General features: G+C 43.4%; 1 protein-coding gene across 1 annotated transcript in view; it reads left to right on the forward strand.

Moving 5' to 3' along the window:
- extl3 (exostosin-like glycosyltransferase 3) overlaps window positions 1–23969 on the forward strand; it is a 50628-nt gene that overhangs the window by 20307 nt on the left and 6352 nt on the right. The window contains exons 2-5 of the mRNA XM_079572672.1: window positions 15085–17268; window positions 18248–18590; window positions 19217–19344; window positions 22938–23082. Of these exons, the coding sequence (XP_079428798.1) occupies window positions 15461–17268; window positions 18248–18590; window positions 19217–19344; window positions 22938–23082 (2424 nt within the window). The 5' untranslated portion in view covers window positions 15085–15460. The remainder of the gene's footprint in view (window positions 1–15084; window positions 17269–18247; window positions 18591–19216; window positions 19345–22937; window positions 23083–23969) is intronic.

The following is a 23969-nucleotide window of genomic DNA, read 5'->3' on the forward strand; positions in this document are numbered from 1 at the left end:
CCTAAATGTCATATCATTAAATTGGATTCAAAAAGGCTTTACATTTTTTTTTTTTTTTTTTTTTTAGAGAAATAGATAAGTATGATGTAAGGTTTACAAAATCCACATATTAAAACTCCTTATGCTCATGTGCACAGTAGGCGGCCCAGCCTTAATTACTTTTGGCTGTCCGGCTGATTCTCCAGGCGAATGTAACTATATTTTGTCAGCAGTATAGCTATTAATAAAGAGAGCGGCCCTCAGCACCTGCAGACTGGCAACTTTTAGTTTGGGAATGGTACAGAATAAACTTTTCTCCAACTTTTAATGACCGTAGTAGGTCGTTTTTTAACAAGTGCCTTATTGGAGGTTGGAGTGGCTGATTTGGTGCCGTCGTGAGGAAGACGTGTAGCATTTGGCCTATTCTGCTCCTGTTCCTGTGGTCATTGAGTAAACAGAAGCTTTGCCGGCTCTTTTGGAGGTGCTAATTTGTCTCTATAGCTCATCTGTGTCTTTGTTGATATCGTTGCGATATTTTATGAAAACTATTCAACTCAACATCTGTAAAATCCTAAGTAGCTTGTTTTTGCTAAACTAGTTAATGTTTTTTTTTTTTTTGTTCCCACCCTCACCTATGGTCATGAGATTTGGGTAATGACCAAAAGGACAAGATCGCGAATACAAGCGGCCGAAATGAGTTTCCTTCGCAGGGTGGCTGGGCGCACCCTTCGAGATCGGGTGAGGAGCTCAGTTACCCGAGAGGAGCTCGGAGTAGAGTCGCTACTCCTTCACGTCGAAAGGAGCCAGCTGAGGTGGCTAGGGCATCTGTTCCGGATGCCTCCTGGTCGCCTCCCGCGGGAGGTGTTCCAGGCATGTCCTAGTGGGACAAGGCCTTGTGGAAGACCCAGGATACGCTAGTGGGACTATGTCTCCGAGCTGGCCTGGTGTCGCCTCGGGGTCCCCCCAGAACAGCTGGAGGAGGTGTGCGTGGATCGGGAAGTCTGGGCTGAGACTGCTGCCCCCGTGACCCCGCCCCGGATAAAGCGGAAGAAAATGGATGGATGGATGGATTGGTGCCGAAAATTAAAGGTGCAATATGCAACTTTTTATTTGAGAAAAAAAGTTTATATTTGTATATATTTGACCTTGTAGTGACCCAGGGGCTGTATAAGTGGTCAGCATGGCGCTTTTACTTTCCATCACAGTGGTCTCTAAGACGCTCCAGGATCAATTGTTTTGTAGGTTTTCTGGTGAGAAGCTCCGTCAGCAGTGAAAACCTTCTAACAGTTGATCCTGTAGCGTCCGAGAGACCACTGTGATGGAAAGTAAAGGCACTTTACTGACCACTCATACAGCCCCTGGGTCACTACAAGGTCAAATACATTCAAAAATAAACTGTTTTTCTCACATAGAAAGTTACATAATGCAACTTTAAGGCAATTTTAAAGCCATTGGATAAAAAAAAAAATCCCCCCAAAATAATGAATGGAAATAATGACATTTAAAAAATGGTGTAATTCATCAGCAGTTTTTGCTGAAATTGTACACATTTAATTTCATCTAATCATTTTAAATCTTAAGAAATTAATCATTTTTTTGTGTTTGTAGCATTAAAAGTGTTCCTGCTCCAAACCCATTCCGTTGTTTTCAAAGTCCAGGTCCATTGTCTGTGGTATACTGCCTTGTTATGTCGGGTTTTGTGAATACATTTGTCAGCGTCAGACTTGTATAACACCATACACAGGCATAAATAGAAGAGTATAGCCTACATCCTGACACTGCTGCAACCCCGTAGGCAGTTCTGTACTTGGGGAGACTCCTTGGATGAGTGCAGCGAGGCGTTGCACACAGAAACAGCAGCTGCTCCCCCCCCCCCTCCATCCTCATCCCCTCATCACCACAGGGAAGGCCCATACCTCCATCTCCTTCATCACATCACTTTTAATCACCACGGCCATAGACTGCAAGCTTCAGTAATGAGCGACTGCATCAAGGGCAATGAGGGCACGCAGCGGCTCAGAGGAAGAAACTTGGGTTCAAACATGTCCGCTGCATGACTGACACTGACAACAACTGTTTACTAAGATGATGCTGCAGACAGTGTTCAAATAAAGCTTGATGTAAGTTTATGTCTGCGATTTTAATGCTTTGTTTGGTACATGAATAAATCAATGAGTTGGACTAACACACAAATGTTACGACACAAAACAATTTACAGAATAAGGTCCACAAATGGGATTCCAGACAGAATATATCATAAATAAAGCTATTTCTTTACCCTCATTAAAGGCACTATGGCTGATCTTTTTCTCGGAGTGGAGCACATTTAGTTTTGTCCTCCTTTAGTAAATTGTCAACTCAGACATTTGTGGTGAAAATGCAAAGCGTTTGTATCAATTTCATGAACTCTCAGGCTTGTTTTCTTGCATTTCTACGACCACTTGAAAAGTGACCATAAACTCTGCGAAGAATTGGGATATTACAAATATGTTAGAAAAGTTAGGAATGAGTTTGGACTAAAACTAACAATTTAGTGGCTTCCTCATCCATTGTTTAAAAAAAATCAGGTGTAGGGCTTTAATTTCATACTAGGCCTGAGTTGGAGACAGTTCGACGCGATTTCATTTAAGGATTTTTGACGCTGTGGTCAGTATTGAGATTTTTTGTTTTCTCCCTTAAAGAAGAGATGAAACTCACCCTTTAGGATGCTTATCATAAAGGACCCACCTGAGATCCCAAAAATAAATAACTTTAAAGTGCTTGAAATTTTGGGATTTGTGCTGATTTCGAGTAGATTTGGACGATCTTATTATTGTTTTTTCTTACCTTTGACATTTTGTCTAATTTCAAGTGTTCTTGTTTTTCTCATTTAAGCTAAATTATGTTTGCTCCATTAGATGGTACAGTGGCACAGCTAGAAGGTCCCGGGTTCGATTCCCACCCGGACGGGGTCTTTCTGTGTGGAGTTTAAATGTTCTCCCTGTGTCTGTGTAGGTTTCCTCTGTGTACTCCGGTTTACCCTACCATCAAAAACATGTACAATAGGCTAGGATTAATGAGAGTGTGTTTGAGAGTGCGAGTGTGGGACACCAGAGGCAAAGAAGCCCAAGGCTACACATTAACATGCACTGTCCAGACCAAATAAACCAAAATGAATACAGAATCGTTTTTCAAGACACTCCAGACCTGCTCAAAATCACTATCAATTGTCTAAATTCAAGAACTTTTTACACATTCGATCTAAGATGAGATGGCATTTTCCGAGATGACGCTGTGATCCAGATCTGATCTTTTCCTTTCTGGGAGCCAGCAGCTGCTAAAGATACTCGCGCTTTTGCAGAGGTTATAGAACTTGAGCAGGGCAGTTTTCTTCACACTCTTGCAATGACATCTCCCCTTTAGTTGCTCCGTCAAACTCCAAACTTTCCCATATTGGACTTAACAAGATTTTCAGAAAACTTAAAATGACAAAAGGACATATTTACATCCGTAATCTACAGCAAAAGTCTCTGAAGTGTCTTAAATAATCAACTATTTAACTGCTACAAATAACCTGACATCAGTTTGTCTTTCAAGGGAAATGACATGGTAAAATGACATTTATCTTGAAAGTACTATTTTTGTGCACACATTAAATAAATAAGTAAAAAAACTAGAGAAGTGATGGTAATATTGTCAGAATTTTGACCAAACCGTGTCGCTGTCTCTTCTCGGTTTTAATTTGTTGTGCTTTTTAATTCCTTGTTCCTTAATATTCTGTCGCTGGTGCTTGCTGTGAGCCGTTTGCTAATAGCCGCTCGACATGTCCCCTCTGTCAACAGCACATATTTAGCCCGGTTAGACTGTGCCAGTGTGCACAGCCTGTTCAAACATTGACTCGGTCCGGCCCTGAATGTGTGTGTGTGTCTGTTCTCTCTTCACACCTGCTGTGCTCTTTCTTTCTTTCTTTCGCTAAGCCTTAGCCCGAGTTTTTTTCTTTCCCTTTTTTTTCGTCCAAACTTGTGGGATTCATGTCTGCAAAGAGTGCCAAAACAAACTCTAGATTCCTCAAAGCTCAGCTACGGAAACTACGCCATAGCGACCGACCCACCCAGAGCTACCTGGGTTAACCTTCGGGCCTCCTGTACGGGGTATGGGGCCTCCTGTACGGGGTATGGGGCCTCCTGTACGGGGTATGGAGCCTCCTGTACGGGGTATGGGGCCTCCTGTACGGGGTATGGAGCCTCCTGTATGGGGTATGGGGCCTCCTGTACGGGGTATGGGGCCTACTGTACGGGGTATGGGGCCTCCTGTACGGGGTATGGAGCCTCCTGTACGGGGTATGGGGCCTCCTGTACGGGGTATGGAGCCTCCTGTACGCGGTATGGGGCCTCCTGTACGGGGTATGGGGCCCAGTGAACATGAACATGCCAAGAGCTCTTTAAGAGAATAGACGGGTTCAAGCTAACACAATCAAAAAATAACCAAACAGTGCTTAATATATACTTCTATAAACAGAAACATTACAAAAATGACTTGCGTTTATTCTCAGTGCTTTGGCACTGATTTAGCTCCGTGCATTTGCTACTTTTTTGACACTAATGTCTAGGACTGCACCCAAGCCTATAAATCCTTGGTCGACCATAAACATGTCTTGAGCAGCGATTAGTTGACAAAACTACAATTTATAATCTGATCCAAACTTTTCTCATAAGACATAAAAATATGAGGGCTAATACAAAGAAGAACTAATAAACGGCGCATTTTTGTTTAAATAGACAGATTAATGTCACCTTTCCATGTCACCTGCTGCTGTACATCCATGATCTAGGGATGCACCGATACCAGTATCGGGTATCGGGCCGATACCACATGCTTGTACTCATACTCGTACTCATTCATGAGGTCCCGATACCAGAAACCGATACCACTTGAAGTATGGCCGGTGCTCCTCTCCGCTGAGGAGAGAAAATAGAAACAGAATAGAATTGTTTAGTGTAAATCCAATATTCTACATAAAGCTGACTTTATTACAGACGACACTCCCTAAATCAGAGTCTGTGCTGGATTTAACCAGAGCTAAATGTTGTTAGTGCTGCAGTGTGGAGTCTGCAGTGTTTACAACATACAGGCTAATGTTGCTAACTCGCGGCTAACCGCTTTGACAATTCTTTCGCCGTTTAATGCTCAGGGGTTTATTCATCTGAAAAACTAATCCAGTGACTAAAAAGTACTTAGAAAATCCAAAATAATTAGATACCGCATGTCCATATTGAGCAAACATGCAGCAAAACAGTCAAATTGCTGTAGCAACTGGCTAAGTTGCTATAAACACACGAGAAAATCCACACGGAGCTGAAGTAAATGCGAAAAGAGACCATTTAGCTGCAGTAATAAGTAACATCTCAATACTATTGTTGAATAAAAATAGATAAATGAATAAAGCCCAGGCATTGAGGAGCTTTGAGACATGGCCTATGATGGACAGTGTAATAATTTTTTTTTTATATTGAATAAAAATAAAATGGCATCTGTTAAATTCTGATATAACTTCTCTTAAAAGTGTAGCCTACTTTACTCAAGGAAATGTAAATGAGTAAATGAACTAACAAGTAACCAATCTGCTGTGAAAAAGTCAATCTATAAACTCAAAGTATGTTGAAGAAAATGCCTTGTACTCGTATCGGTATTCGGTATCGGCAAGTACTTAGTTCAAAGTACTCGTGTTGGTTTTAGTAAAAGTGGTGTCGGTGCATCCCTATTATAATCCAAATAACAGTCGTTCTTTTCCATCATCGTCCATGTTCTCATTCGTCCTCCAAAGTCACACAGATGTCCGTGTCCACTTCTCAGTTTCGCCATCATCTAACCCCTCGTGGTTTCGTAAAATGTAGCAATATCATCGCGACATTCAAAATTTAAATGAAACCGCACCATTTTTTGGAAGCTGTTTTAAGCAACAGTATAAAAATCTGTGTCATGCTCTTTAATGACATTTTTTATGGGGCTGTTGTAATGCTAAAATTACTCGGTTCAAGCACACGCAGACAATTAGCAGCTTTTCCAGAGCGCCTGCAGCAGCGTCTGTTTTTGGAAGTAACATCAGCTTTGCACCTGTAGCCCCTCTCTGGTCACCCACCGCTTACTCTCAACTCTATCAAGATTTAAATAAATATCAAATCTAGCAAAGTAAAAAGGGGATGACCTAAAGTAGTGCAGTCTATATGAGATGGCTGAACTTTGCCTCATCTCTTAGCCCTGTTCTAACTTTAGTATTTCGTGGTATTCTAGTACTGCCAGCACATTTGAATGCACTGCTGACTCTGAGAGATTGTGTGTAGTGGAGCGTATCTATGCTGCTGCATCCAAGTGTGCTACGACATCACAGGTGCACACTTTAGTCAACATGAAATTGGGGTATTGGTGGTGCACGTTGGGGAATTTCCCACATCAGGCCAATGTCGTTGTAATAAGAAAATCCTCGATGTGGCAGATTACACTGGGTTACAAAAATAAGGAAAACAAATATTCTCACACAAAGTAGAATTCCTTTTTTCTATATTGGGTCAGGTTTTGTGCTCATTGACCCGACTGAGCAAAACCAGTGTGCATTCATCACATCAAAACAACAACATATTGTCCAAGGCGTCGACTTTGTGCACTTTGTAACTGAATGAACGCTGCAGAGGCCAGTTGTTGTAGTCATAAAGTGCACTTGTAATTTGCTGATCACGTTACTTGAGGTTCCCCTGTGCAGAGGCTTCTATTTTTCATCTGGGTCATCAGGTTGGCACTGTGTCGCTGCTCCCTGTGGACACTGCGGACCTCCTGATGAAGAGCACTGCAGCGCTCGCCCCCAAAATGTCATTAGTCGGGATTTTAAAGTTATTTTGCTCCGGTCCAGCTGACACATTTGTAGGGGGTACTTGTAATTATCCGGTGTTAAGTGTTACTTACAGTATGTGCCATTTCACATGAATCAGGATTTGTACAGCAGTTAATTTGAATGCTATTTAAACCCATGTTATGACCTTAAAGGCCCTTTCACATGCGATCATCTCCAGTGGGTCCTGGTCAGGCAGGTTTTGGCCGATGTCTGGACGCGTGTGTTTGGTGTGGACAGCTCCGTCGGTCGTAGACGGCGTCTGTGGAGGTCGGTGAAGCCCGTGTCTCTTGTCACCGCAGTAGCAGCGCTGTGATTGGCCGAATGATCCCCGCTGGACATAAGTTATATTGGAGTTTGAACTGGCATTTTGTTACAACTGACTCTGTGCATAACTTCAAATCATAACAACGCCGCCCAAGAAGTGACTTCCTGTTTTGATCCAGCACACCAAAATAAAAGCACCATCTTATCTCATTTATTAGTTCTACTTTCTTTCTGCCTAACTATTGACAGACAAAACACTTAAAATGTGTGTATTTAATTATATTCTTGTAATGTTGCAAGTACCTGCTGAACTAATCAATGAGACGAGCTGTGTGCTTTTATTTTGGTGTGCTGGATCGAAACCGGAAGTCACTTCTTGGGTGGCGTTGTTATGATTTGAAGTTATGCACAGTCAATTTAGATTGACAGGTGTTACAAGGGAGACTTGATGGAGACTTGTTGGAGACTTGTTGGAGACTAGTTGGGGACTAGTTGGGGACTAGTAGGGGACTAGTAGGGGACTAGTAGGGGACTAGTTGGGGACTAGTTGGAGACTTGAGATGCCGCTAGTCAAATAGATGTCTCCGGGACGTCCCCTGGAGATACGGCAAGTCTCCAGATCAGTGAAACAGATTAGATTTCAGCTGCGTCTCCACATGGTCTCCCAGATGTCTACACGGCCTCAAGCAGCTGTGGCAACATCACAAACACTATTTGTTGCCCTCAACCTGAGAGACCTTTCAGTGACGTCCCTGCAATGTTTCTGAGACCTGTCGTAGACTTGAAAAAGTCTCAGCTGAAATCAAACCTGTTTGTTGAGACTACGTGGAGACTCGCCTTATCTCCAGGGAAAGTCACGGAGACGTCTCCATCACCAACTCCAGTCCCCAACTAGTGTCCAGGCCGGTGAGATAGGCCCTTGAAACAGAGCTGAAAATTTCTGGTTTTGGATCATCAATTTAGTATTTTCACTGAACTTATGATCTATACAAAGTCAATTATTTAAAAAGAATTGTAGATGTAGTAACCGGGATGTATTGGCCAACACTCGCAATTGCAATTTGTTGAGTCGCAATTGACAAATCGGAAAGATACTAACTTTGGCGTTACATTATCCAAACTAACTTGGACTATTGTTATAATTTTGTGGAGATTTTATCCAGCGGAGGAGAAGAGAAAGAAGTGTTGTTTTTGATCGTAATTACGCCTTAATGACTTCTCCCAGTGTCGTTTGTGAGGTGAAGGAACTGTTTTTGGAGCGCTCTCTAATCGTGTGATGGAAGCATTAGCATTGATCCGCTGAGTATGTCTGGACCGGTCAATGCTAATCTGCCACGTCTTTGTGCAGAGTACACTCTCCTCAATATGGGCACAAAATTAATGACCTGCTCAGGCTAATTCAGATACTTTTTAAAAAACATTTCTGATGCAACCACGTTATTAAGAGCTGGAAAAGCCTCTTCGTGTTTAACCTGATGGTGAGCACTTGCACTGGATTAGAGAGCTCCAGTTTGGGAGATTTTCATTTTTTTCCTGCAGACTCGGATTAATGAGCCGCGTGTTTGAGGGCCGGGATTAAGGACTGGCAGCAGCAGTAACATCTGTCTGCCATTACTGAAGTCACACTGGAATGAAGAAACCTTTTTTTTTTTTTTTTTTTTTTACAATACGTGATATTGATAGGGTTGCCACCTTTGGCTGACAAAAAACCTGGACATTTCGGCAACTCAATCCGCCCTTTTGCTTATACGCATAGACCTATGTTTAAACATCTCATACTATTTACCAAGCTACATTTCAACGACCCTTATCCGTCAGTTCAGTCAAAAAAGTGTTCGAGGCTCTTTCCCACACTCTCTTAAGTGTTCTGCATGTGGTAGTTCTATTTAGGCAGATACTGATGTGGACAGTTTGACAGTTTGAATCATTTAAAAAGGCCTTTCTCTGTGAAGATAGTGACAGGTGAACAAAGCCAGAGGCAGATCTACACTGAGCTGGAGGCAAGTGTCCACTGTCATCATTCTGTCTTTGTCTTTCTAGGACCTAACCTGACAAAATATATCTGTATGAATGAGGTGAAACGTTTTGTTACTCGCTTTATTGAGATGCTAATGTTACTCACGTGGGGAGAGCGAGCTCCTGTAAACTCCTCCAAACTCCTCCCATCTCTATATTAATTTATTTTATTTAACCTTTATTTCACCAGGTAAAAAAACTCATTGAGATTTACAATCTCTTTTACAAGAGTGTCCTGTCCGAGAGGCAGAAACACATCCATAAAACACTTTACATCAAATATAAGACAAAATATAAAATACATCTTGGGTGAAACAACTGCAACCACCACGGCTTTGCACCAATTCTATCAGTTTAGATTTAAAAGAGTTTGGAGAGACCAACTCTTCCAATCAGCACAAAATTTCAAAGCCTTTTTCCCCATTTCAGTCCTCACGTTAGGAACCGAAAGGAGGATTCGATCCTGTGAACGAAGTTTGGTTTGAGAGTGCCGTGTGACTGTAAATAAGAAGGAAGTAAACCAAGTAATGTTTTGTAAATGAACATGGGCCAATGAGTGATTTGAGAGTGGAAATGAATCTAAGCGCTCTGTGGTAAACTGTATCCAGTGACCGCAGCGACTTAGCGGATAATAATCCAAGACTGGGAGGAAAGTTGCAGCAACAAGTTGTTTTTTGGCCATAACAGAGAAACAAGATTTGATTTTTTAACTTCTTGGTCAGACTTGATCAGACTTTGAATGTGTAGCGATCTATTCCACACCTTACGTATGTTCTGAGCCTGATTGCTGAATGTTTGTGTCCTCGTGTTTATAAGAGTCTCCTCACGTTGTCCATAGAACAGCCTCTGTGTCCCTGCAGTAAAAACAAACAGAGCCACGCTGAGCCATAGAGGCAGACACACGTGAGTACAGCCAAAGAGGAGGCGGGACATGCGTTCGAGGAGCCAATGTCAGCTTTGCTCTCTTTGAGCTCTGGCCAATCAGAGCAGGGAGTGAGGTGCAGCTGCTGCTGAGAGAGCGGCTGGAGGAAAAGAGCCAAAACTCTCGACAATGAAAACAAAAATAACAAGTGTCCCGGAGAATATTTTTTACCCCGGGACAGACCATTAAAAACAAGGAAAATTGGGTAAAACCGGGACAGGTTGCAACATTAGATACTGATTCAGTTTGAATTGAGTCTAGACTAACTGTTCTGATCTGGGGCTGCTGTTGGTCAGGTCTATGTTCAGCAACACTATGGGCCCGATCATCCGCCTGGCCCGAGGACACAAGGACAAGTAGACTGAGGGCGTCGCTTAGGGCTGTGGTTCCCAACCAGGGGGACGGGGAGAACTTAAGCACTTGGCAGAGGGCACTTGGAATTGCCTCAAGATTAAAAAAAGAAAAGAAAAGAAAAGGGAAACTGAGTAGAATTTCAAAGAAACGTTAGTTTTAATGAAGTTTGTCAATAAAAACTTTGACTTTGAGAGTATTTTAGCTATATTTTAAACACTACTGAAGAATATTCCATATGAAGTTGCTCACTTTGTTAACATTTTGGCAAGATCCTGGGGTTAGGGGGGTACTCTGAGTAGAAATGAATGCCCCAAGAGGTAACGTGGGACAAATGAGGTTGGGAAAAACAGGGTCCGGGGCTGAGGCATGGTGTGCTACTAACGAGATGGGTGTCTGTCCAGCCCACTTACAGTGCCAGGTATGAGTGAGAGTGAGTGAGATCAGCTGCATAAGACTCTTGGGGATGTGCTGGAGAAGGCTTTGTGCAGTGGTCACTCTCTCCCATCATCAGTAAATGGAAAACGCTTTGCACATCACAGAGGTTTATTGTAACAGCGCCACAGTGAGAGCTGCTGTAATCAAAGCCCAACAACACTGCAGCCAAATGTTAAAGCGTGTCTCGTACCAGGTTAACCCAGGTCGCTCCGATCGACACTTCTAAATGTGCTGGAGAGCGGAGAGTGGGCGATGTAACGATACGCTGATCACTGTAATCATAGCTGTCAGAGGGGGAGAATGGAGCGGTCAGGAGCTTAACAAGGGCTACTTTAAGGTCCATTAGGAGAGCTCTGGATGGCAACACTTCAGCAGCAGTATAAGTGCCGTCTGAGATTGTGTATTGCAAAGTCATAGTTCATTAGTCACCATCAATTGTTGCAGCTTTTATCACAAGGACATTTTTCGACCAATTGGAATGATTGGAAACATCGCTGCACAGGAAATGGTTATCGTTTCAGAAGCCGTAATATATTCACCGTCTGACTGACACACATTGACACACATTTCTGTAACTCTTCTTTCTCATCGTTCTCCTTGAATATGGGTCGTTCTTTTGTCAGCAGCGTTAATAAAACAGCGGCGCGAATACAGTACCCTTCGATCAAACTGACCTCAGTCTTCTCCGTCTGAACGGGCTGTGGTTTGATGTGCTGCGGACACGCTCTGCTGTTTGAGGAAGTAAACAGGAAACAAACAGTGCTGCAGATCTGGCCATTTTAAAGTTGTGGGAAGCTATTGGAGCCAAAACAACTTAACTTATCATTTAAAAAAAAAAGAAGAGTCAGTTTTTTGGACTTTTCTGGAGCAGAGGCAGCGACGTCTTTAACGAGAAACGCGTCTGTTGTGTTGTCCAGACTGTCGTGAAAAGATCAGATACAGGTCACAAAAATAAAATCGGAAATTGGGTTTGCTTCAGCCTGCAGTCTGAATGTGGCCCGATGCACAGTGTGTATAGGGAGTGGTAGTACTGTGTGTGAATGAATCGGTCAGTCTACCCCAGGGCGGCTGTGGCTACAATAGCTTACCACCAGGGAGTATGAATGAATGAATAATGACTACTGTGCGGCGCTTTGAGAAACTTGTCAGTAAAGGGTCGTAAATCACAGCACAGTGTAATGAGACAATATTTTTCTATTCCCTTTTAACCCTGGTTTTCCAATTTAGTTCAATTTTAGCCTTGTTTTGATGCGGATTTACTTTAGCATTTTCTAAGTTTTGTTTTGACACTCTTATCGAAAAAAAACAATCACGAATAGCTTTTTTAATGGAGAAATAAAAATTGCAATGTTTTTCTCATTTTAGCCCTTTAGGCGACGCAACATCCATATTGCATGAACACACAATATAACACAAACATCTACACTTTTTTGTTTACACAGCCTAAAGCAAAATGCATGCAACTTGGAAATAAACTTAAGCTTAAGATTCCCTTTATTTCTTTCCATTTTTATACGCTGAAATGGTACAGTCAAATATCGCAGTAATATTCGTGTAAGATAATTAATCATGGAGTTTGTGTCATATCTCGGAGCCCTCATTGTGAGCTGTTTTTTTGGGTTGAATCTTCTGGTCTAATCTCCATGTATCTTACTGGCCCCATGAGGAGCAGGACGCAGAATAAAAGACGTCTTTATCCCCGTGTTTGTTTGGACGATGTTATCGGTCTCCAGTGCGGCGTATCCACACTGTAATGAAGCGCTTTTAAATTCAAGCGCTATAGCCCCGGGGGGATCGCGGCTCTTATCGCAGCCCATCTCTGTTTTAACAAGAGCTGCAGTTATGTCAGCAAAACTACTCACACACACACACACCTGCATTCCTAGGGGCTTTTTTCACTGGCCGCGCAGAGCGTTATCGTGCTGCAGGTTTGCCGTCTTTTGATGTGGGCTGTAACATCCGAGGGGCTGCTGAGCTTTGTCTCCAAGCGGTGTCAGTGGAGGCCATGCTTGAATGAACCGTAGAGGGGCTGCAGAGAATATTCCAACCTATTACAGCGGATTTCATGGACCTGTTCATAATACACTGCCTGGATAATGTTGACAAAACTTAACATTGTCATCTCAGACCAGCTGCAGCAGCCTCCAGGGTCAGGCGGCGGATTTTTGTTTTGGCAGTGTAGTTGTCCATACTTAATGTTTTGCGCCCTGATACTGTCTGAAAATCAGGGCTGGGTACCATTAAATGATGCAACCAGTCTGGTATCGGGGGAAAAGTTTAGGTAGGCTACTGCTGGTATCGGAAAATCGAAAGCAGGTACCGGAAAAGGAGTTCTATCTTTAGATCAAAGTGTTGATGCTGCTGGTCCGGGTACAGCATTAAAGGAACTGACTCAGCTCAAATAAATGATGTTTGTCAATATTTTTACCCAATACTTTGTGTTGTATTGATGTCTTTATATGTAGTTTAGTTTCTTGTCCAGGCATTGCCATGGCAAACCTCTTTTCATTTTGGTATTTGGTATTAGTATTTTTTCCCCTCATTTTTGTATTACTAATATTACCTCCCATTTTGTCCCATTCCTCCTTTTTTACCCAATTTATTCCCTTTTTTGTTTGGCTATTTTTGCCAATTTCTTTCCAAATTTTCTATCCATTTTTTAAATTCTTATTTTTCCATATTTTTCCAAATTATTTCCCATTTTCCACACATTTCTTGACATTGGAGATTAACCCCATACTGTACATTTTCAGACCTTCCACACATGATGATAATTATTACTTTAGTAGAAGTATCGGAAAAAGGCTTGTTCAGGTATCGGCATCGAAAACCAGTCATTAAAGTACTCATATTGGAAAATATCGTTTTAGTATTGAGAAGTTTTATGTGATTATGTGATGTTCTGTTTCAAGGTTCTTGGACAGTTTGCAGTGGGTGGACTTAAGAAACAAAACGAAACATGTTTTTAACTCCGAATATCATCGTTATAATTCTTATTTCAAAGTCAATGTTAGATTTACAATTCTGTGTCATATCTGGGGTGCACAGATAGATCAGACAGTACATTTCTGTCCTGCTTGTAAAATAAAGATTTGGTCCACTGTCCATCATTTCTAAAGGTTCAGAAAAAAAAATTGAGCAAAGACTGAAAATGATTTGGATTGAAATTTAGATTGCATTTTGAGAACCAGCCCTAAATTGGGTTTTGCTTTCTCTTAAGGGTTAGAAAAACTCTTCCTACTTCTCTTGCTTTCTTCGAAATAACTAGAAACATGTGTATGATACAATTTGCAAGTCTCAAGCTTTTGTAATGGCAGCATATTTCAGAAAGTGAAGCGTGCATCGTCGCTGAGAAAGCTGAGCCCCCCGCTGCGCTGGCGGACTGCAGATGATTGGCCGTCAATGGTTTGATGGAGCCTGCGATGCTGAGTAATTTGAGTCGGGGGGGATGAGGTCAGGTTGCTGCAGGAAGCCGCGATGAGATTTGATGAAGCTGCTGCAGAAGGCCGGTTGTCTGTCTGCCCGTCTATTCTCCAGAAAAGGAAAGGCTTAGAAATCGCACTTCACTGACCAGATCATTTTCATGCAAAATTGCTTGATCGTGAATAATAATACGCTGTCGTTGGTGCAAATGCAAAGTGCTTCAGGGAGAAACCCAGTGAACAGACGACAGAGTTCTGAAAGAGGACTGACTTGAAAGCAGCGTCAAACATAATGTTACATCTCTACTTAAAGCACGTATATAGAAGTCTTTCTCTGGTTATTGTAAACTTTAATTTTTCTCTTGTCTTCTCTGCTTGCTGGTGAAAGAATGTGTTGGCGTGTCTATGATCAAAAGCAATAGAATCAGTGTTTAGATCACTCATCCTCTGGGCATCTGCACTTATGGAAATGGATTCGCACTTCCAGAGCAATTAGTGTAAATCCAGAGAAAAGTTCCTTGAGTATCTACATTGGCACTGTATGAAAAAAAAAAGTCAAACCATTTCTATGTATCTATTCATTTACCATTTTGTCCCTATAGTGCCCGAAAAGTTTGGGAACCCTGTACTAGACTATTGCGCTTGCACACCCTTTTAGCAAACTAACTTTTTTTTTTCTTTTTCTCTTTGAAAATGATGTATTGAAGTCTTTTTGTGTGCATGACCAAGTGTACTGTAGCTGATACAACTTTGACAATAAAAAGTCAGCTTCATACCTCCTACTGAGTTCATTACTGCATGACTAACCCTCTGTTTCTCTCCTGCAGGGCCATGGATTAAGGAAGAGACTTCACTGATGAAAAGACGCTCTCCCTGGACAGACCTCCGCGGCCCTCCGTCTGTCACTGACCACCATGCCCGTCCTGGTTCACTTTCAGACGGGCACAACTCCCCACGTAGTGGCCTCTATCCTCATATAGAAGCGAAGGACATGTTCATCATTCAGAAATGGCTTCATCGCTTATACACTTTGAGGGTAATGTGAGGTGAGACTGTAGCCCTTGGAAGAGGTCAGCGGAGAAGCTACAGCGTGACAGGGCGAACTCCAAACTAGCGTCTGCCCGCTGCTCCGGACAAGGTCGTACCATGGCCGCACTCGACGCCCACAGAAGTCTGTTGTCTTGGCGCGGCGCGGACTGAAACATGCTTCGTAACGGCGGGGGAGGCGGGGGCATCGCGGGGGGTCAGCCGTGGGTGCTGCGCCGCGTTCGCCTCACCTGGCTCAGCTTCATGCTCTTCTTCATCCTGGTCTTCTTCCCTCTCATCGCCCACTACTACCTCACCACCATCGACGAAGCGGGGGGCCCGGATAAGCGTCCGGGCATCTTCGGCCCGCGCCCCGGCGGCGAGCTCTGCGAGGCCAAGCACGTGCAAGACCTCTGCCGGATCCGCGAGTCGGTGAGCGAGGAGCTTCTGCAACTGGAGGCCAAGAGGCAGGAGCTGAACGGCGAGATCGCCCGCTTGAACTTGCGCATCGAGGCCTGCAAGCGCAGCATCGACAGCGCCAAGCAAGACCTACTCCAACTGAAGAACGTCATCAGCCAAACGGAGCATTCGTACAAGGAACTGATGGCGCAAAACCAGCCCAAACTGTCGCTACCCGTGAGATTGTTACCAGACAAGGAGGATCTTGGCATGCCTCCACCCAAATCGTCCCGCTCTTGTCGATTGCACTCTTGTTTCGACTACGCCCGATGCCCCATCACCTCCGGGTTCCCCGTTTACGTCTATGACCCAGCCTCCTACCCGTGGGGAGAACTCATCGACCCGCTCGTGAAACAGGCTTTCGCGTCCGCAGCGAAAAGCAACCTCTACGTCACGGACAACCCGAGTATCGCCTGCCTCTACCTGGTGCTCGTAGGGGAGCTCCAAGAGTCCCCTTCCGCGAAGCTGTCTCCTCCGTCAGAACTGGAGAAGCAGCTCAAAGCGCTTCCCTACTGGAGGAACGATGGACACAACCACGTTTTAGTGCATTTCTCCCGAACCTCCACCACCCAGAACTTCTTGTACAACGTGAGCACGGGGAGGGCGGCCGTGGCCCAGTCGACATTTCTAGAACAGCAGTACCGCGAGGGGTTTGACCTGGTCGTGTCACCGCTAGTCCACGCTCTTTCCGAACCTAACTTCTTAGAAATCCCCCCGCAAGTCCCCGTCAAGAGGAAATATTTGTTCACTTTTCAAGGAGAGCGGGTCGAATCGCTCAGGACCAGTTTGCAAGAGGCGCCCCCGCAGTCTTTCGAAGAGGAAATCGAAGGAGACCCACCAGCGGACTACGATGATCGAATCATCGGCACCTTGAAAGCGGTTCAGGACAGCCACTTGGATCAGGTGTTGGTCGAGTTCACCTGCAAGAGTCCCCAACCCAGCTTACCAACCGAGTGGGCTCTTTGCGGGACTCGCGAAGACCGCTTGGAGGTGCTTCGAGTTTCAACCTTCTCTTTGGTCATTGCACCAGGGGATGGGCAGGTGATCGCATCGGCTGGCTGTGGGATGCGACTGTTCGAAGCTCTTGAAGTTGGTGCGATTCCCGTAATTTTGGGCGACCACCTAAGACTCCCTTATCACCAGTTGATCCGATGGAGTGAGGCGACCATAATAGTTCCAAAACCCCGAGTGACGGAGCTGCACTTTCTGCTGCGCAGCTTATCGGACAACGACCTGCTAGCGATGCGACGGCAGGGGAGGTTCTTGTGGGAGGCATACTTCTCCACATCGGAAAATGTCCTCAGTACGATTCTAGCTAGCATAAGGACTAGCATCCAAATCCCGGCCGCTCCCATCAAAGAGGAGCCCGCGCAGGAGATCCCGCACAAGGCTGGTAAGATAGCAGGGACGGACGCTAACCTAGCAGACAATGCCGACCTGGATCTAGGGCCCGTGGAGACTGAGCCTCCTTACGCCTCGCCGCGATTTCTACGGAACTTCACCTACACAGCTTCAGACATCTACAGGTAGGACTACTGGGAAGACATGTTTTAGGAGTATACAATATTATTATTGTGGGTTTATTGAGAAAATGAAAAATGAAACCAAATTGTCGTTTTATTAAACTGTCTTAATATAATATAAAACTTTGTTTCTGCTAAAACCTTTATGCAGCACGCACTGAATTCACTTACTGAGCTTTAAGTCATGGACACAGCCCCTACAGCAATAGGGGACAGGTGAGGGATTTGGAATTTAGATTAGAGAGTCCTTTTTTGTTCATGGTTTTAGTGTTTTAAACTAACAATCCAAAGTGTGAGGCTCGTTTCTAATTGGATAATTGGCTCTAGAAATTAAACATCAAATAAAAATATAAATGACTTTACAGATTGTGTTTTTGTAAGTTTGTAAGCTACTGTGAAATCCATAATTGATTAAGCATGTTGAGCTTATGTCCACATCTGTCAAGTATTGGATTTGAAAAAAATAAATAAAATTCCAGCGCCCACTGCGAGCCGTTTCACCAACCCCACCAAGCCACAACACAAGGGGGTAAAATATGGTATGCTAACCTCGCAACTACTGCCTCCCAGGCTACTGCAGGTGACCCCCAGCTGAAAGGGTGCTGATGCTGAGTCTCTAGAGTTTTTATGCTTGTTTGTTTCATGACTTTATAGTTAATGTCAGATTAAGCATATAGGAATTATGAATACTATTTATATACTGTATATATAGATTTTGTTTTCTTTTTTTTTGATAGCCCTACTATACAATGTATTTTTATAACTAGCTTTAATAAAAAATATTTTATGAAATAAAAACTTTTACCTGATGAGTACTCTGCCTTTTACAAACCTGCCACCTTGTGGCTGATGTAAGTTCTACTCCAACCACAATTGAAATAAAATCACTGAAATAAATCCCCCCAAAATCTCCCAATTGTTATATTTGATACACCATCTATGAAATTGTCAAATGTACTAATCCTGACATGCCTATCTACAGGACGTGGAATCGCGCTCCGGGACCCTTCCACCTCTTCCCCCACACCCCTCTGGACCCCGTCCTGCCGTCAGAGGCCAAGTTCATGGGCTCGGGCACCGGGTTCAGGCCTATTGGTGGCGGGACAGGGGGGTCGGGGAAGGAGTTCCAGGCAGCTCTGGGAGGGAACATGCCCAGGGAGCAGTTCACTGTGGTGATGTTGACCTATGAGAGAGAGGAGGTGCTCATGAACTCCCTGGAGAGACTCAATGGACTGCCGTACTTGAATAAAGTCGTGGTGGTGTGGAATTCGCCCAAGCCTCCTTCAGAAGACCTGCTGTGGCCTGACATTGGGCTGCCCATTGTGGTGAGTGCTAAATCAACTTTCAAGGACATGCTCATTAGGACCAGCTTATTCTCTCTGTTCTATTGAAATGCTAATTACAAATCTACATTATTAATCTGGTGTCATAGTGTTACAATCACATATTTAACTAGTTTCGTGTGTGGTCTGTCATATTAATGTGGCTGCCAATGTGCAATGATCTCTCCAACTAGGACTGCTCTCACCATTTAGACAGAACACATTGCTGTCCACACAATGTCAGTCACCAGGATTAAATCAAGTGACTGATAAACATAACTTTTTGGTTCAGAATTTATCGAATTATCAAAAAGCAAACAAAAAACAAATCTCTCAACAGAAACAAACATAATATTTATTTGTAAAGACAGACACGTAATTTATGTGATATTGGCTGTTTATAGTACTTGTGCCAATGAAGCTAGTTGAAGAAGAAGACTATAAGCCATCTTTTTTTTTCTCCAATGCACAAGAAATGTTACAGTCTAAACTATAGGTCGGCCTCTAGTACACGCAGATGTGATGCCTTATACGGCGTATAAGTTTCCTGTATCACTTAGAAAGGCCTGTCCCGCAGTTCACCTCTGATCACCTGTTCAATCCATTTCTACTTGGTGTGTGCCTGGCAGGTGGTTCGCACAGAGAAGAACAGTCTGAACAACCGCTTCCTTCCCTGGGACGCGGTGGAAACCGAGGCCATCCTGTCCATCGACGACGACGCACACCTCCGGCACGACGAGATCATGTTCGGCTTCAGGTCCGTCACTCCACACTATAAGCATTTACTTTACAAGACTGACTGTTTTTAAAAACAAGCACTTATTTAATTTCGACTAAATAAAAAGGATAAAAAGGAAAAGAAGGAACTAAAACAGCAAAACGTCTGATGTCACTGTTTAAATTCACTGCCAAAGGACCAGGTCTGTGCTTTGTTCATGAGGGAGAAGACACACGACACAGTGGACCTTCATTAAATAGTATCATAATATATATTGGAGTTCAAGTATCTCAGACAAATGGAGCGTGAGATGGACAGGTGGAACGGTGCGGCGTCAGCAGTGATGCGGTCGCTGTATCGGACTGTTGTGGTGAAGAGGGAGCTGAGTCGTTCCCACCCACCGATGGTCATGAGATCTGGGTAATGACCGAATGAACGAGATCGCGGATACAAGCGGCCGAAATGAGTTTCCTTCGCAGGGCGGCTGGGTGCCTCACCCTTCGAGATCGGGTGAGGAGCTCAGTCACAAGGGAGGAGCTCGGAGTAGAGTCGCTGCTCCTTCACGTCGAAAGGAGCCAGCTGAGGTGGCTCGGGCATCTCTTCCGGATGCCTCCTGGCCGCCGATTCGATTTAGTCGCATAAATTGACATGCTCTTTGATTTTCATCGAGGACTAAGACTAAAAATAAATGACAATAAGTTGTCAGATATATCCTGTACAGATTTAGGGCCCCAAATCAAACATGTAAATGAGAGAATGTTTCATGAGTAAAAATGAAAAAATGACTTTGTTGCTGATCTACTTTTGCGCCTACTACTGTTTTTGCATTTGAGCAAACACTTGGTAAATGACCCCCCTAAGTTTCTAAATCGGTCAGTGCCCGACGGCGTCTTATACAGTATTAATCTCCTCGCTTTGAGATGTCAAAGAAGCTGTGTGTGCAGTTATTTCGGTCTTGTCCTGCGCTTGGTTCAGCTTGTCCAGACACGGTGCAGCCTGCGAGGGAGCGAGCGCGGGGAATTTGTCATGAAGTCTCCCTTGAACTGTCAGGAATGTTACAGTCTGCAGCTCAGCCTTTTGTGTGACGTGGAGCATTTGACAGGTTTTCATATTTTTTCCCCACATTAGTGAGTTTGATGGAATAATGCCCGCGGTAAGTCTTAATCACAGTTTTACGCCGACCAAGTGGCAATTATAGGAGGGAAAGTAGACGTTTCGTACTCAGTCAGTCTCCCTCCTCTCAAAACGCCGGCTTCACTCTCCGATATACGTCACAGGGAGCTTTCTGTCATGTTCCTCTGTTTTACAGTCTGAACTCTTTCTATGGCACTGCTGCCTTCCACTTAAAGAGCACTGCATTTTATAGCATTATTGAACGTAAGCATTAGGGCCGACTGATATGGATTTTTGGAGTCCGAAACCGATATGAAGGGGTTTGCCGATATATAGGCTGCTATTTTAAATAGTTTAATTTGATGTAATTTTCTTTTGTTTATCTCTCAAATAGCCCATAGTTAAACATTTCTTATTATTGTAAAGGTTTCAATGATTGACATATACAGAAATATATTTCATAGAGGTCGACCGATACTGACTGATACCAGTATGATTATTATTGTGGTCTTTTCAGTGTTGAAATGTAACAGCAGGGGGCGCTGTATGAGGGCATAGGGCTGATTTATTCAGGACACTCAGTGAGCTTGTTTTAGAGACAAAATTCAGCAGATTCCAAAAAACCCAAAAAATTGTCTCCATCTCTTATCATTCTGAATATAGATGTGCAAACTTGTGACCGATATTCACCACAATGTTTCTCCGCTCCCCTGAGGCCCCCGAAGTTGGGTGGGGGGGCTAATTTAAAGCCTGGACTGAGCCCTTTCTGACGTAAAATATGGCAAGTCTCTATCACTTGCAGTACCGATAGCCGATATTGTATAATTCCTGAATATCGGGCTGATATATATTGGTCAGCCGATATATCGGTTGAGCCCGAGTACCTTCTATCTTCTACCTTCTGGTAGGTCTTCTCTCAATAGTTACACATCCATCCAACCTACTAGAAACCCAGAAAAATAGAAAAAACAGTTGGTTCTGGTAGAGGTAGTACATCGGTTAGCGCTCGTGCCTCACAGCGAGAAGGTCCCGGGTTCGATTCCCACCAGGACGGGGCCTTTCTGCGGAGTTTGCATGTTCTCCCTGTGTCTGCGTAAGTTTCCCCCTTGGATCACTATCATCTTTATTGGTTGACTTCTCTTATGTCTTATATCTGTGGTGGTAAGCGACTGTTGTAGACTAACAACCCCAGCTACAATCCTTTCTCTCGCTGAACTATCGCAGGTTGGAGTGCAAGCTTACAATTTTACATTCCCCTCCAAAGATCTTTAAGAACATAAACAAAAGGTACAACACACAACTGAGCCATTGTTGTAGCTTTTGTAAATTGTCAGGAACTCCCTAAAGTGTAAGTGCATTGCTTTTAGGAACGTATCTGCGTGATCTACCACCCCGTGACAGTTGGCGAGTTATTTCTCCTTAGTTTTCCGAGTGACATACAGCGACAGAATGTGAAGTTAATTAGTCCCGGGGGAGGGAGGCAGTTGACAGACGGCCTGTGCCCGGCTACATCTTAAACAGATGGATGTGCCACTGTGGCATATGGGACGGCACTTTCAGACTCTCTCAAAATGAAACTGTTCAAACCTGGAGGCTGTCACTTATGTATCTGCACCGTCAGTGTCATGTGAACGCAGGAGATGTACCTTAATATACATAATCCATTCACTTCACTAACTTTTTGCAGAATGTGTACTTCTGTAGAGTAGTACTTTTTGTTCCTACTTGGGAAATAGTTTAAACTCTAAATGTGCTTGGTTAAGGCGGGAGGTTAATGCCACAGTAAAACTTTTTACTTTGGGTGAAAATGAAAGTGTCACATTAGAAAAGCGTGCGGATAAATGTGCTGGTGTCCAACATTGAGCCCGAAAAGGCCTTGTTTATCTGGCATATATTGAACGATAAGTCGATACAGTAATTAAGTTCAGTGATCGTCCTCTGCATTTGACCTGTCCTTGAAGACATTAAATGTGGTCAAAAAGCATTACATTCGTTTCAAACTGGCATTACATCTAAATTTACTGGTAAATTCTAAGTATAAGTTCCATCGAAAATACCAAAATGTTGGTCTAAAACACATTCAGCTGCATTTTTAGCCGAGATTGTGCTTTTTGTCCAATTCTCCTCCTTTTGTTTGATGAAATGTTTGCATATGTTAAGAAATAAAATATGCAAACATTTTTCTCTGCATCTGTGGCATTAAAATGTAGTATTATGGCATTAAATTTGACTTGCTTCTGCCTGTATAAACCCTGCACATGGCTGATGTAAAAATCAATACTTACCACAGGCTTTATTCCATCCCCATTCACGGAATACATCTCCACTTTTACTGGAGTATTTACTTGGATGACTTCCAATTCGTCCGAGTTTTGCTTCAAGTCCAATGGAAATCTGTAGCGTTTCTTGTCTGTAGTTTTATTGCGGCAGGTATTTCCAAGTACTTCATAATGTGGTTCCTTATTCTTTTGTGGATTCTCTCTTTAAAGATGCTTAAACTCTACTGTTGTGTGTCCCAGGGTGTGGAGGGAGGCCAGGGACCGTATCGTGGGCTTCCCTGGACGATACCACGCCTGGGACGTCAACCACCAGTCATGGCTCTACAACTCCAACTACTCCTGTGAGCTCTCCATGGTGCTGACCGGAGCCGCCTTCTTTCACAAGGTCTGAACTCTTATCTCTGACCTCAAACTGTTAGCAATGGTTGTGGAGCTCTCTATGGGATTGGTGTAATCCAAATAGTAATCTGAGCCAATCACATCTAAATGTTCAGCGTTCGGGGTCTTTACTAACGACAGGTAAAAGCAGGTGGGGCCTCTGTAAGGAAAGGAAAGAAAATGTCAGGAAATAAATGACTGCAAAAACGAGGGATGCACCGATCTGATGCTGGTATCGGATATCAGAGCCGATACTAGGGGCCGACTGATATGGATTTTCGGGGTCCGATACCGATATGAAGGGGGTTGGCATGGCTGATATTTTTCTAAGTAATTTAAATTGATGTTGTTTTTTTATTAAATCTCTCAAATAGCCTTAAGTTAAGCATTTATTATTATAGTAAAGATTTCTTTGGTAGAAATATATAGTAGAAATGTCGGTCGATCGATGTGGGGATTACAGATGGAAATTAGCATAGTGCTAAATCTGTTGCAGCCAGACTGACTGAGGTCTTTCCGGTGCTGAAAACGGGAAGTCTCTATCACTTTCGGTCCCGGAGATATCGGCCTTTTTATCGTCCGATTTTGGCAGATAGACGATATTGAAAATATCCTAAAATCGATATATTGGCCGGGCCCTAGCCGATATTGGAAAAAATACGATATTGGGTATCGGCAACAAATATCTGATACTGAACTGATATCACGTATAGTCACACAAAATTACATGTCAATTTTCTAGGCAGATAAAAAGGGGAACTACGCCTTGCAATATAATAGTGTAGGCGTAGTGATATTACTACGCCTTGCAATATAGTTCCCCATTTTATCCGCTTAGAAAAATTGACATGTAATTTTGTGTGACTATTCTTGGATCGTGTAAAGGCTCGTGTA

Source organism: Gobius niger (genome assembly GCF_951799975.1).
Source record: "Gobius niger genome assembly, chromosome: 15".
In the NCBI taxonomy this organism is placed as follows: domain Eukaryota; kingdom Metazoa; phylum Chordata; class Actinopteri; order Gobiiformes; family Gobiidae; genus Gobius; species Gobius niger.